Source organism: Littorina saxatilis, linkage group LG6 (assembly GCF_037325665.1).
Source record: "Littorina saxatilis isolate snail1 linkage group LG6, US_GU_Lsax_2.0, whole genome shotgun sequence".
Classification (NCBI taxonomy): Eukaryota; Metazoa; Mollusca; class Gastropoda; order Littorinimorpha; family Littorinidae; genus Littorina; species Littorina saxatilis.
In genome coordinates this window covers 40,917,884-40,933,302 of record NC_090250.1, presented here as the reverse complement: position 1 = coordinate 40,933,302, position 15,419 = coordinate 40,917,884, and the positions used below count along the sequence as shown (strand labels likewise).

The 15,419-nt window shown below is 39.1% G+C and overlaps 1 protein-coding gene across 1 annotated transcript in view; it reads right to left on the bottom strand.

Annotated features, from left to right (window-relative positions):
- The window catches only part of LOC138969215 (sushi domain-containing protein 2-like), a 31,746-nt gene extending 23,958 nt beyond the window's left edge, over positions 1-7,788 (bottom strand). Inside the window, exons 1-2 of the mRNA XM_070341958.1 lie at positions 7,425-7,788; positions 5,127-5,266 (exon numbers count right to left, since the gene is read on the bottom strand). Of these exons, the coding sequence (XP_070198059.1) occupies positions 5,127-5,266; positions 7,425-7,515 (231 nt within the window). The 5' untranslated portion in view covers positions 7,516-7,788. The remainder of the gene's footprint in view (positions 1-5,126; positions 5,267-7,424) is intronic.
- Between the last annotated feature and the right edge of the window lie 7,631 nt (positions 7,789-15,419).

The window sequence follows — 15,419 nt, the reverse complement described above, 5'->3', positions numbered from 1 at the left end:
ATACGAAATTGAAAACAAATGGATGAATCAAACAACAGTCTATTTGTTTTTATATTTGGAGTGTTGAAAACAAATGAATGAATCAAAAAACAGTCCATTTGTTTTTATTTTTAGAGTGTTGAAAACAAATGAATGAATCCAAAAACCAGTCTATTTGTTTTTATTTTTGGAGTGTTGAAAACAAATAAATGAATAAAAAACCCAGTCTAATTGTTTTTATTCTTGGAGTGTTGAAAACAAATGAATGAATCCAAAAAAGTCTATGTTTTTATTTTTGGAGTGTTGAAAAAAAATAAATGAATCCAAAAACAGTCTATAATTGTTTTTATTATTGGAGTGTTGAAAACAAAAGAATGAATCAAAAAACAGTCTATTTGTTTTTATTTTTGGAGTGTTGAAAACAAATGAATGGATAAAAAAACCCAGTCTATTTGTTTTTATTTTTGGAGTGTTGAAAACAAATGAATGAATCCAAAAACAGTCTATTTGTTTTTATTTTTGGAGTGTTGAAAACAAATGAATGAATCCAAAAACAGTCTATTTGTTTTTATTTTTGGAGTGTTGAAAACGAATGAATGAATCCAAAAACAGTCTATTTGTTTTTATTTTTGGAGTGTTGAAAACAAATAAATGAATTAAAAAAAACAGTCTAATTGTTTTTATTTTTGGAGTGTTGAAAACAAATGAATGAATCCAAAAACAGTCTATTTGTTTTTATTTTTGGAGTGTTGAAAACAAATGAATGAATCCAAAAACAGTCTATTTGTTTTTATTTTTGGAGTGTTGAAAACAAATGAATGAATCCAAAAACAGTCTATTTGTTTTTATTTTTGGAGTGTTGAAAACAAATGAATGAATCAAAAAAGTCTATTTGTTTTTATTTTTGGAGTGTTGAAAACGAATGAATGAATCCAAAAACAGTCTATTTGTTTTTATTTTTGGAGTGTTGAAAACAAATGAATGGATAAAAAAACCCAGTCTATTTGTTTTTATTTTTGGAGTGTTGAAAACAAATGAATGAATCCAAAAACAGTCTATTTGTTTTTATTTTTGGAGTGTTGAAAACAAATGAATGAATCCAAAAACAGTCTATTTGTTTTTATTTTTGGAGTGTTGAAAACGAATGAATGAATCCAAAAACAGTCTATTTGTTTTTATTTTTGGAGTGTTGAAAACAAATAAATGAATTAAAAAAAACAGTCTAATTGTTTTTATTTTTGGAGTGTTGAAAACAAATGAATGAATCCAAAAACAGTCTATTTGTTTTTATTTTTGGAGTGTTGAAAACAAATGAATGAATCCAAAAACAGTCTATTTGTTTTTATTTTTGGAGTGTTGAAAACAAATGAATGAATCCAAAAACAGTCTATTTGTTTTTATTTTTGGAGTGTTGAAAACAAATGAATGAATCAAAAAAGTCTATTTGTTTTTATTTTTGGAGTGTTGAAAACAAATGAATGAATCCAAAAACAGTCTATTTGTTTTTATTTTTGGAGTGTTGAAAACAAATGAATGAATCCAAAAACAGTCTATTTGTTTTTATTTTTGGAGTGTTGAAAACAAATAAATGAATAAAAAAACAGTCTATTTGTTTTTATTATTGGAGTGTTGAAAACAAATGAATGAATCCAAAAACAGTCTATTTGTTTTTATTTTTGGAGTGTTGAAAACAAATGAATGAATCCAAAAACAGTCTATTTGTTTTTATTTTGGAGTGTTGAAAACAAATGAATAGATCAAAAAACAGCCTATTTGTTTTTATTTTTGGAGTGTTGAAAACAAATGAATGAATCAAAAAACAGTCTATTTGTTTTTATTTTTGGAGTGTTGAAAACAAATGAATGAATCAAAAAACAGTCCATTTGTTTTTATTTTTGGAGTGTTGAAAACAAATGAATGAATCCAAAAACCAGTCTATTTGTTTTTATTTTTAGAGTGTTGAAAACAAATAAATGAATAAAAAACCCAGTCTAATTGTTTTTATTTTTGGAGTGTTGAAAACAAATGAATGAATCCAAAAAAGTCTATGTTTTTATTTTTGGAGTGTTGAAAACAAAAGAATGAATCAAAAAACAGTCTATTTGTTTTTATTTTTGGAGTGTTGAAAACAAATGAATGGATAAAAAAACCCAGTCTATTTGTTTTTATTTTTGGAGTGTTGAAAACAAATGAATGAATCCAAAAACAGTCTATTTGTTTTTATTTTTGGAGTGTTGAAAACAAATGAATGAATCCAAAAACAGTCTATTTGTTTTTATTTTTGGAGTGTTGAAAACGAATGAATGAATCCAAAAACAGTCTATTTGTTTTTATTGTTGGAGTGTTGAAAACAAATAAATGAATAAAAAACCCAGTCTAATTGTTTTTATTCTTGGAGTGTTGAAAACAAATGAATGAATCCAAAAACAGTCTATTTGTTTTTATTTTTGGAGTGTTGAAAACAAATGAATGAATCCAAAAACAGTCTATTTGTTTTTATTTTTGGAGTGTTGAAAACAAATGAATGAATCCAAAAACAGTCTATTTGTTTTTATTTTTGGAGTGTTGAAAACAAATGAATGAATCAAAAAAGTCTATTTGTTTTTATTTTTGGAGTGTTGAAAACAAATGAATGAATCCAAAAACAGTCTATTTGTTTTTATTTTTGGAGTGTTGAAAACAAATGAATGAATCCAAAAACAGTCTATTTGTTTTTATTTTTGGAGTGTTGAAAACAAATAAATGAATAAAAAAACAGTCTATTTGTTTTTATTATTGGAGTGTTGAAAACAAATGAATGAATCAAAAAACAGTCTATTTGTTTTTATTTTTGGAGTGTTGAAAACAAATGAATGAATCCAAAAACAGTCTCTTTGTTTTTATTTTGGAGTGTTGAAAACAAATGAATAGATCAAAAAACAGCCCATTTGTTTTTATTTTTGGAGTGTTGAAAACAAATGAATGAATCAAAAAACAGTCTATTTGTTTTTATTTTTGGAGTGTTGAAAACAAATGAACTACTCGGTTGGAAAAAATCCAACCTCATGTATTGGTTTAAACATAAGTTTATTTTAACAAAAGTTACAATCATGACATGTATACAAAATACACAGGTAACAGCAACAAGCTAGAAGCTTATAGTGGTGTTCCTGCATGGACAACGTAGCCTCATGTATTCTTGGTCATAGTTTGTATGAATACCGTAGTTTTTACATTTAGTCAAGTTTTGACTAAATGTTTTAAAATAGAGGGGGGAATCGAGACGAGGGTCGTGGTGTATGTGTGTCTGTCTGTCTGTCTGTCTGTCTGTCTGTCTGTGTGTGTGTGTGTAGAGCGATTCAGACTAAACTACTGGGCCGATCTTTATGAAATTTTACATGAGAGTTCCTGGGTATGATATCCCCGGACGTTTTTTTCATTTTTTCGATAAATACCTTTGATGACGTCATATCCGGCTTTTTGTAAAAGTTGAGGCAGCACTGTCACACCCTCATTTTTCAATCAAATTGATTGAAATTTTGGCAAAGCAATCTTCGACGAAGCCCGGGGTTTGGTATTGCATTTCAGCTTGGTGGCTTAAAAACTAATGAGTGAGTTTGGTCATTAAAAATCGGAAACTTGTAATTAAAATTATTTTTTTTATTAAACGATCCAAAAACAATTTCATTTTATTCTTCGTCATTTTCTGATTCCAAAAACATATACATATGTTATATTTGGATTAAAAACAAGCTCTGAAAATTAAAAATATAAAAATTATGATCAAAATTAAATTTCCGAAATCGTTTTAAAAACTATTTCATCTTATTTCTTGTCGGTTCCTGATTCCAAAAACATATAGATATGATATGTTTGGATTAAAAACACGCTCAGAAAGTTAAAACGAAGAGAGGTACAGTAAAGCGTGCTATGAAGCACAGCGCAATCGCTACCGCGCCAAACAGGCTCGTCACTTTCACTGCCTTTTGCACTAGCGGCGGACTACGTTCAGTTTCATTCTGTGAGTTCCACAGCTTGACTAAATGTAGTAATTTCGCCTTACGCGACTTGTTTTATTTGAATTTCCACAGTGGGTGCTGGCCAGCTTAAGAAAGACAACATGATTTTTAATCTTTATTTTGTGCTATTACATGGTTCTCTATGATATTAAATGTTATTCTATGCTGTTAAAGGGTAATTCTATGCCAGTAAATGCTATCTTATGCTAGTAAAGGATATTCTGTACTATTAAATGCTATTCATCAACTTGTTCTGTGGTACATGACGTTAAACAATTTATTTCCAGTGAGCTGTCGCATAAATATGTACATATTTGTATGAGTGCGTCTTTAAATATGATTTGGTCAAAGTCAGAATAAAAATGAATTAACCAACTCTATTGGATATGTCTAGAAGGCACAGTTAACTCCCGGTTATTAGAAACTGAGGATGAAATGAAAAAGTGAGCATGGCCACCTTTGAGTAGAGGGAGGCGATGGAAATGAGATCATGCGATAGTTTATAAGTGCTTGAGATAGTGGTCTGAGTAGCTGGACACGAAATGAAGCTTTCTGACCTTTTTGACTGTCGGCGTCAATTTGACTTTCGTGCCATTCATGTGGCAGACTTTCCACCGACTTCCCGCCAACTTTCCACCAACTTTTGTTGGTTTGAAGTTACTCAGAAGTCGCTAAAACCAAGTCGGCAGAAAGTCTGCCATATGAACGGTCTAACGGATTTAGTTCCAATTTAGTTCAGATTTAGCAGCGACTTGAAAACTAAAACAAAAAATCGATTGAAAGCTGGTTGTAAGTCTGCCATAATTATGAACAGCACTTCACAAAACCCATGTTATTTCTAAACAGAAAGAGGACACAACAGGAAACCAGGTTTGGTATGTTCTTCATCAATATTTCTGTTTGTTATCGTTGCCTGAAACGAGTAAATGTATTTAGTCCGCCATCATGTTAACCTTTGTTATGTACATACCAGGATTACTTAAAATAAGCATTATATGCTTGAGTTAGTTATGCTGAAAACCATGTTTTGTTTTTGTCATGAAAATAATTGAATACATTTTTTTTAAACCAATATTTCGGCAACAATAAACTGCCTTTTTCAGGATGCTAAGATGAAAGTCATGTAATTTCTGTCGACAAGAAACTCACGTGCAGCGTAGAGTACTGCTGGCCATAGTAGTTGATTGTGCGGGGCAGCGTGACGGTCTTGAAGTTGTCCAGAACAAAGGAGTCCTGCATGTCCACGTACAGGTTGCGGTCATAGTTGTACAGCGCCGCATAGTTGCACTCTGAAACGCAAAGTAGTTGGTTGGTTGCGTGTTGGTTTGTTATATCCCTTCAAAGCTGACTATGCTCTCAGAGTATAGTTTGGGGAACCCAAATGGGCAAACGAGCTCACACGTCACCAGAATTTCTGGAACGCTGAAGAAGAAGAATATCCCTTCAACCTATTTGGCAATTCAGGACCGATTAGAGTTTGCTTCCATTCTCAATTTACCATGTATGTTATCTACAAGTTGGTATCCTCCTTCATTGCCTCTGTCGACGCCTGTTTTTAACCGATTGCTTCCCTTTATATACTAAACCGGCAATAGAGCGTCGTCATCCCGAACTAAATCTTCCAAGTCTCAAAATCTGTGGGGAATTCTGGGTAGGGAAATCTTTTAATGCAATGACGTCAGCGCCTTTCGGCAATTGGTCAATGCGTTTCGGAGCCAGACAACAACATAATGTCGGTCACACTTGAAATCAACGATACTTGAGATTGCTTTCCAAACGTATACGAAGTGAACGGGAGCATAGGCAGGGTCAGTTATCAACTTAACTTACCTCGAACAGTGAGATTGAAAGAACGCACAATATGCAAATACGAACGGAGAAACTCGGAAACCGACGGAACAGCGGTCCCACAAAACCGTATTCTACTTTTAGTCCGGGATACCCCCCGTCTATTTATAGAGAAGGTCAAAGGGCATATGTATCACCGCACGTCGACTGTTGGTAATGGTGGTTTGACATGCAGCTTTTGAGAGGACGTCAGCCAGGCGTCAGCCAAAAATTAATCAACTTCAGACTGAATGTTTCTCTGCCAATTTTAAGTGGTACCATTATCTTGAGGGAGAAAAGCATGTCAAGATCTTACAACTGAAGCAGATTTGTGATGTAATTCGATAGATTTTACCCCAAATTGGATTAATTCGAAAACGCATCGAGCGGTTACGTATTAAGTTTGTGTGAGATAAACAAAGCCGGCTGACGTCCTCCCTATAGATGCATGTGGTGGTTTGGGGCTTGTAAGATCACGTGCTTGTGAGTTTACAGAAACGAGAAGTAAGTACAGAACAGACATTGGCTGAAGGAATCAAGATAAAGAAAGGCTATAGTTTATGGGACGTTTTGTTGACCTGGTGGTCTTTGAAGTAGACTGATATGCAGATGATGATGAGACAATCACCAGAAGTAGAACTGAACTCATTTGCAGCTCTTTCCTTGTAGGAATCAATCCTGTTGGGATTATGGGGATTTAACAAAGCAAATCAACATCAAACGGAGTTCAAATAAAGAAAGAAAGACACAATCAAACAAACCAACCAACAAACAAACAAAAATTATTACTATCCTGAAAACAAACAAAAACATAGAATTGTTCTCTTGTTTTTAAGGGACAACAGCCCAAAAAGCTATATAATTTAGAACTGTAGCTGGTAAGTGCCTACAGCCATGAGCGCACCCCTTCACTGTGACCTGGCCCGCCCGCCCCCCCACCCCCTCACACACACACACACACACACACACACACACAAGCACACAAACACACATACACACACACACACACCCACCCACACACACACCGTACTAAGCACGTTCTCATCCAAATCAGTGTGGTCCTGAATGACCGGTCTTCCGGGTTCAAAGGCCATCAAAAACACAAAGCATGCACACGTGTGCATTGAAAACACACGACGTGCGCACGCACACATTCCCACACATAATTAACAGCAATGATATAGAACATTTAAATTTAAGTATCAATCAGCAAAGAGTAGCATCAAAACATTTCTGCCCATGACAGTATTTTTGACGACGTAGTACACGTATATATATATTCGTAGCAACGTAAAACGATTAGTACCTATAAAACGAAGTGTTTTAACAAGCGCAACATTGCCGAAAAAAACGACCTCGTGCGAAAACTGACCTTGCAGTCGCAAATAGTGTCCTCTCCCTTACTACCCAATATATAAAACCTTCCAGATCTTGTTATTTGTCTGTAGAATTGTGCTTTTCAAAGACTACACTACCCGGAAGACAACTCGTAAAATATGCAAATTAGGTCATTGATTAAGTAGAGAGAGATCCCTTGTTTTTATTTCCAGCCTTGGTTTGCAGGTATTCTAGAGACGCACACACAAAACAAAGAGTTGAGTTTGACTTTTGTCTTCTTACCTGCGACTTGCAGAAGAAGTGATGACACAAAACACAGAGTCAACATGGCTGATTTCCAGGTGACACTACCGGTTCCTCGACCGTCCTCCATTTTGATTTTGATTCAAACACCACCGACGCAATTGCAAATGGCGGCAAAAGATAATAAGTACTACAAACCTCTGTGAATTTTGAGCACAGACTTAGCAGTGTTTCGTTCAAATGATTGTATCAAAATTGAGGCGCGTCCAAAAGTCATTCACAACCACCGGCTGGACCGGAAGAACTTCAGGCATACAAAATAATGACTTCCATGGGCAGATATCTTTGTAGGACAGTGCGTATGACTTATCAACCTGAAATAGCCACAACTAATCATTCGCAAAAAAACAATGAGTATCCCAGAATGACTAACTGATTCGGAATGTGTGTCACTGATTTCAACATGAACTTTCTTGTCCTCGCCAAGCCCTACTATTTAGGGCCGGACATGTCTGTTATCGCTCGTGCAAACTCAGCGCGTCGGCGTGCTGGAGAGTTTTTGCCTGATAAGCAGCCTGGTGATTAAGGATCGTGTCTGTCACCTGGTTACTTTTGCTCTGTTTCACGACTAAACCCGTGTCTACACTGTGCTGATCAATCTGTTCCTGTGTACGTGTGTATTCATGTATGTTTATTGTGAAGAGTAATTGGTTGTCCTCTTCCTTTCATCTGTAGAGTATAACTTTTTTTTTAAATGAAAACCATTGTGATTACATACAGAAATGAAGAGAGAGAGAGAGAGAGAGAGAGAGAGAGAGAGAGAGAGAGAGAGAGAGAGAGAGAGAGAGAGAGAGAGAGAGAGAGAGAGAGAGAGAGAGAGAGAGAGAGAGAGAGAGAGAGAGAGAGAGAGAGAGAGGGATATTCATGCAGCCAGCCAAGCAGCCAAACGACCATCTTACCAAAACAAGTCGCGTAAGGCGAAAATACAACATTTAGTCAAGTAGCTGTCGAACTCACAGAATGAAACTGAACGCAACGCAACGCAGCAAGACCGTATACTCGTAGCATCGTCACTCCACCGCCCGTGGCAAAGGCAGTGCCAGTGGAATTGACAAGAAGAGCGGGGTATTCGTTGCGCTGAGAAGGATAGCACGCTTTTCTGTACCTCTCTTCGTTTTAACTTTCTGAGCGTGTTTTTAATCCAAACATATCATATCTATATGTTTTTGGAATCAGGAACCAACAAGGAATAAGATGAAAGTGTTTTTAAATTGATTTCGAAAAAAAAATGTTGATAATAATTTTTATATATTTAATTTTCAGAGCTTGTTGTTAATCCAAATATAACATATTTATATGTTTTTGGAATCAGCAAATAATGGAAAATAAGATGAACGTAAATTTGGATCGTTTTATAAAAAAAATATTTTTTTTACAATTTTCAGATTTTTAATGACCAAAGTCATTAATTAATTTTTAAGCCACCAAGCTGAAATGCAATACCGAAGTCCGGGCTTCGTCGAAGATTACTTGACCAAAATTTCAACCAATTTGGTTGAAAAATGAGGGCGTGACAGTGCCGCCTCAACTTTCACGAAAAGCCGGATATGACGTCATCAAAGACATTTATCAAAAAAATGAAACAAACGTTCGGGGATTTCATACCCAGGAACTCTCATGTCAAATTTCATAAAGATCGGTCCAGTAGTTTAGTCTGAATCGCTCTACACACACACACACACACACGCACGCACACACGCACGCACACACGCACATACACCACGACCCTCGTTTCGATTCCCCCTCGATGTTAAAATATTTAGTCAAAACTTGACTAAATATAAAAACCGGGGTAAAACAGACATGCATGACAGGGCAGTAACCATAATAGCCTGGGAGAGGTTACAAAGCACACTCTGCCCGTCCTGACTGTTTCACCACTGAGAGACACGCCAAACAAGGCAGAAGACATAATAAACACCAAGGAGAGGTTACAGAGCACACTCTGCCCTTCCTAGCTGTTGCACCACTGAGAGACACCCCGAACAATGCAATTAACATAATAGCACTAAGGGTCACAGATCAATCTAATCCACTCATCCACCAACTCTCTCATTGGCCCATGAACAACAATCAGCAGGTCGAGCGTCATTGTGCTTTCCCTCTTGCCTGTATTGACAGCATAACTTTACTTCTTCAATAGTTTGACAAGCGTTCTGTGGAGAAAACAAAACCCACACACCCAAAGGGAAAAACAACCAAACAAGCACACAAAACAAACGTTAAAGCGCATAAAACACAAGAGGTTTAAAAACATTTTTGCATGTTTCCTGCATTATATCAAGTTACGCACCCACTTCGCCACAACCTGTTGCGACAAAAACTCTAATCGCACAGTGAATCTTCTATTGTGACGAACACTATCGAATTGGGGTTTTCCGACAAAGTGTAGATCATTGTTTTATTTTTTAGCTTTTTGTGAGCTCTGACTTCTTTGTTTGGTTGTATATGTTCTGCGCGAACTTAGAATCCGGTTTCATTCTAGAATGGACCGGGTCCAGGTTGGAATTCTAACCCTGCGCAAGTACAGGGGTGCCATTCTAGAATGAAACCCTTGTTGCTGGTCCATTCTAGAATCGGCCGTGCGCAAGGTTGGAATTTGGGTCCAAGTTGGAATAGTCATTTCAGTTAGACTATCACACAGCCAAAGCCACAAATGTGGATTTTTTGTTTGTTTTTGTTTTTTGTGTGTTTGGTTGGGTTTTTTTTTCTCGGGTTTTTTACACTTTACTCAAAGACATCGTGAATTGGGATTGTGATGTTCTGAAAGTGATTACGATTTTGAGAGACACTCAGCACTGATCGCTACGGACTGACAGTGTTTTGCCGATCTCGCTTGTAACTTTTAATCTTATTCATATACATGAAGTTGGTATTCTGAATTGTGAAGATATAATGTCAACTTTTTTTTAAACCTGTGACAACAGCTCTATAACTCACTCTGTCCTTCTGTTGGTCTGTCTGTCGGTTAGTCGGTCTGACCGTCTGTCTGTCTGTCTGTCAAAAAAATTGTCAAAAAACCGGACATTTCCGAGAGGGAGACAGCGCTGACATTGCAAGCGGCCGCAACCGGCTCTCATCACAAAAACAACTGCCCTGCAAACAATACCGCCCTGGTAGTCCCCCTTGCTATGGTCTGCCTTTGTTTATTGCGTACTCAGGAGTGTCAACTTTCTTGACATGACATGACATCGCAAGATCGCCAAAGGATTTTTTTCAGGGGTAGACAAATCAGCCCCATTTTATCAAAGGGAAGGTGCAGGTGGAGATAATTCAAGGGAAGACAACTCTGTCTTACCTACAAACATTACGGCCCCCTTTATTCAAGGGTTTCATTCTAGAATGGCACCCCTGTACTTGCGCAGGGTTAGAATTCCAACCTGGACCCGGTCCATTCTAGAATGAAACCGGATTCTAAGTTCGCGCAGAACATATATATACTGTTCAAAAAAAGAAACGCATAGTTGCTACTTGCCAAATTTGTTTTATTTTTCGAAAAAATTAACAGAAAATCCAATATTTAGATTATTTGTTTGAAATTTGGTATGGACACAGTTGAATGCACACACAGTTCATTTGCATCTTCAAATCAATCAGTCAATCAATACGATTGGGTGCCGAGGCTGTCAAGTCAGTAGGGGGTGTGACTGCCTTGAGCAGCAACAACTGCCCGGCACCTTCTGGGCATGGACTGGATCAGATGCCGGATATCTTGCTGTGGGATGGTGTCCCACTCCTCCTGAAGTGCCTGCAATAGATCGCGGTGATTTGCCGGCGCTTCTTCTCGCCTGCGCACACGTCTGTCCAATTCATCCCAGAGGTGTTCTATCGGGTTCATGTCTGGCGACATGGATGGCCAGGGAAGCACCTGGACATGGTGGTCGGTGAGGAACTGGGTGGTGAGTCGTGCTGTGTGCGGGCGAGCGTTGTCCTGCTGGAATATGGCATCCTGGTCAGCCAGAAGAGGAAGGGCGTGTGGGCGCAGAATTTCCTCCACGTATCGCTGGGCAGTTATGCGCCCTTGGACGTGCACCAGGGTGCTCCTTCCAGCGGTATTGATCGCCCCCCACACCATGACGCCTCCACCACCATGAACGGGTGCCTCATCCACACAGTTGGGCGCGTAACGTTCGTTTACTCTCCGGTAGACCCTCCTCCGACCATCATGTCGCTGGAGCAGGAAGTAGGACTCGTCGCTGAACCACACGTGTCTCCAGTGATTCCGGACGGTCCAGCGAAGGTGCTGGTTGCCCCACTGCACTCGGTTCTGGCGATGGCGGCGGGTGAGGACAGCTCCTCTGTGAGGTCTGCGAGCTCTCAAACCAGCTTCATGCAGGCGGTTCCGCACGGTCTGGTCCGATAATCGGTGTGGCCCGGGGAGAGCCTGGACAGAAGATGAGGCCGACAGGAAACGATTCCGGAGGTGGCGGAGCCGTATGAAGCGGTCGTGAGCAGCAGTTGTCGCCCTTGGTCTTCCCGCTCGTGGCAAGTCAGCAACGGAGCCAGTGGCTTGAAACCTGACCCACAGTCTACTGATGGTGCTCTGGGACACGTGGAAGTGCCTGGCGATTGCACTTTGACTTTGGCCTGCTTGTAAACGACCCAATGCAATTTGGCGGTCTTCTCTGCTCAATCGGGCCATCTTTCGTCGCTGAATTGTCGTCTGATTTGTTTGTGGCGAACAATCCGCTTTTATGGGTTTTGGAAGACATGGTGAGAGCTCAATATTCCCCGAGTTTCACGAGATTACACTGAAGCATGACGAGTGGTCATGCCAAATGAGCAATTTTGACATTGTAGCCACTGATAACGCATGCGTCACGTGCAGAGCTCACTTGTGGCAATGGACGAAAGGTCGACGACCAGATAAACATTTTCTGCAGTTTGGTGGATATCCTTGTAGCCATATAACTAAATTAACCAAATATTACAAGCTATGCGTTTCTTTTTTTGAACAGTATATATATAATGAGGCAGTAACAGCAAGAGAACACTTCCATTAAGCCAATTCAATGTGCAAATCTGTGACACTTCATCTTGCATGTTAACTTTAAATTCAGCATGATTATACATTTTTGAGTAACTGGCGTGTTTTTCTTCCAGAGTGGCGTCATTCATTAGTCTTATTACACACGAAGGGGCACGTTGTCGAGGTAAAAGCTTAGAAATGATGACGTGAGCCCCGGTTCGAGCTGCTATCACCGACGCAACTGCAAGAATCCGACGGCTAACCCGTTCGGGTCAGTGTTGAAGGAAATATCGTTGTCGCCTATGATCAGGAATACCAAGTCGGGTTTCCGTACCGAAAGGGCTGGAATGTCTTCTTTTTCTAAAGTGTCCAAAGTCTTTCCCCCGCGACACAAAAACTTTACTGAATCGACCTTTCCCGCAAGTTTGAAATCGGGGGACAACCGAGCGTCTGTTCGACAGTAAACCGCCGTCCGTAGCCGCCCGCCAATAGAATGGCCAACAATCACGGCGTGCTTTCCTGGCATCACGGCAAAATAAGATCAACAACGAAGAAAAATAGAATGAATCACTGTACCTTAATGTTCTTTGAAGCGAAGACACGGGATCAAGTAGAAGAATAGAAGACACAAGAGAGCGAGAAGGAAGTATAAAGAAGAGAAGTCAGGGACAAAACGAAGAAGAAAAGACGAAGAATAAGTCAAAAGTAGAGACAGAGCAAAAAATATGATGTCTGTAGGTAGACAAAGAAGAGATTGACCGAACGAGGTCAAGGGGGAAGCATCCACACTAAGCTGGCTGGAACAATCTCTGGCATTACCCAGCGATTGGTCCATGTGCTACTCATTAATATTCATGAGGTTACAGCAGAGGAATTCCGATTTTCCATAAATGTCCTTGTTACTCACAAGACTTTTTGTATCTTTGGTTGTTGTTGTTGTTGTTGTTGTTGTTGTTGTTGTTGTTGTTGTTGTTGTTTTATTGTTGTTTTTGCTTTTTGCAATGTGTTCAAAAATGAAGAAAATCCGCTGTCTTGGACAACGGGTTTCGGGTAGCCCATGACTTATCATTCTTGGTGATCAATACAAGATCCAATGTGTAAGAGATTAACTTGTCTCCGGATGACCGATTAATTGAATGTGTTGATATCGCTCTTCGCACCTGGTTGTTTTTAATGCTGCAAGAGAAAATGTGACATACACCATTAAGTATTACATTCCTTTGAATTTGATTTCACTTATTGGTTGTTTACCTTCCCTGTGATCATAAAGGCAAGCCTGTTGTTATTTTGACATGCTTACTGACTGCTTTGGTTTTGCTCTAAGAAATAAACTTTATTTTATAACTCGAATATTCAGAGTGTGCAAGGTCTGTGTGTGCCATTTATACTTTTAAACACTTCTCATACCTGCATACTTGCATGCCTTCAAAACATTTATCGATGCTATCAATACAAGCATTGGATAAAAGGAATATATTAAATTATAAAGGCATACTCCTTCTCAGGTCGAGGGGGATGTATGCGAGGTGCACCCGGGCTCAATGTGGGGTGCACCCTGGTCCGATGCTGGCCGCATGTGGGGTGCATTTGGGCCCCACGGGGACCCGTATGCTTATGGGGGAAATTCGCGACAACTCCCGAAGTTTTGAGTGACATCGGAAGTACTTGCCTCACTTTCGTATGCATGGGCCGGAAGAAGGGCTTACTTCGAAGCAAAGCGAGGAAGTAACTGAGGGTAGTTTGCGACTACTTCCAAAGTTTTGAGCGACATCGGAAGTACATCCTCACTTTCGCATGCATGGGAAGCAAACGAGGAAGTGAGTGAGGATAATTGTACTACAGCGAGACCCAGGAGTAAACACGCTACTTCCAAAGTTTCTCAGTGCAAAATGGCAAGGCTTTTCTTCGGTTTTTCATATCAAACCGAGCTAACGCAAATAAAAGTCCCAAAGAGAGAAAATAGAAGGAAAAGTCGTATCTCGTGCGTGCATTTCGTGCACATTTCCCTGAATACAAACCTGAGTTGCCAGCTTTGACTTTTTTTCGTTCTGGGTCACTGGCCACCACTCTTTCATCCCCACTTATACGAGGGGGTGTTTCTATGTAAATGGGCGTCGTTGTGTGCATGTTTGAGTGTGTGTTTGTGTGAGAATGTGTGTGTGTGTGTGTGTGTGTGTGCGTGCGTGTGTGCGTGCGTGTGTAGTTGTGCGTCCGTTCATTCATTCGTTTGTTTGCGTGCACGCGCGCACATGTGTGTGTGTGTGTGAGGGGGGAGGGGTGTGTGTGTGCGTGCGTGTGCGTGTATGTGTTTGTATGTATTTGTGCGAGTGCCTGCCTGCCTGTGTGTGCGTGCGTGCGGGTATAATTGTGCGTTTGTTTGCGTGCGCGTTCGTGCGTGTGTGTTTGACGGTATGTGTGTGTGTGTGTGTGTGTGTGTTCGACGGTGTGTGTGTGTGTGTGTGTGTGTGTTCAACGGTGTGTGTGTGTGTGTGTGTGTTTGTGTGTGTGTGTGTGTGTGTGTGTGTGTGCACCCCCACCCCCACACTATTATGAGCTGACTATTTGCGCCTCGATATTTTATTTATGTTCTTACGTTTTATGTTGTTTATTATGATTCACCACACCCGAGTTTCTCGTAATTGAGATAATAAAGTGTTCTATGTCTATGTCTATGTCTAACACACATGCACACACGCGCGTAGGCTAAACAAATCCAATCTTGACTTTCAACTTTATATAAACATACATTCTGTTCACAATTAACGAGGACAAACATAATGTACAAACACACATAGTACAACAATTTATCTTTTGTAAATTTCGGACACATATTTTCCCAATCAATATGAAAGTGACTGAACGTATCTTCTTTTCACTACACCTTATAATTATCTTGATTCCCAAAAAAGTGAGTTCTGCCTTTTCAAATTTACCAGTAACCCAAACTTTCGCTCTAACCAACCTATTTTGTTCAAAACAGTTTTACCGATACACAATCATTAAAA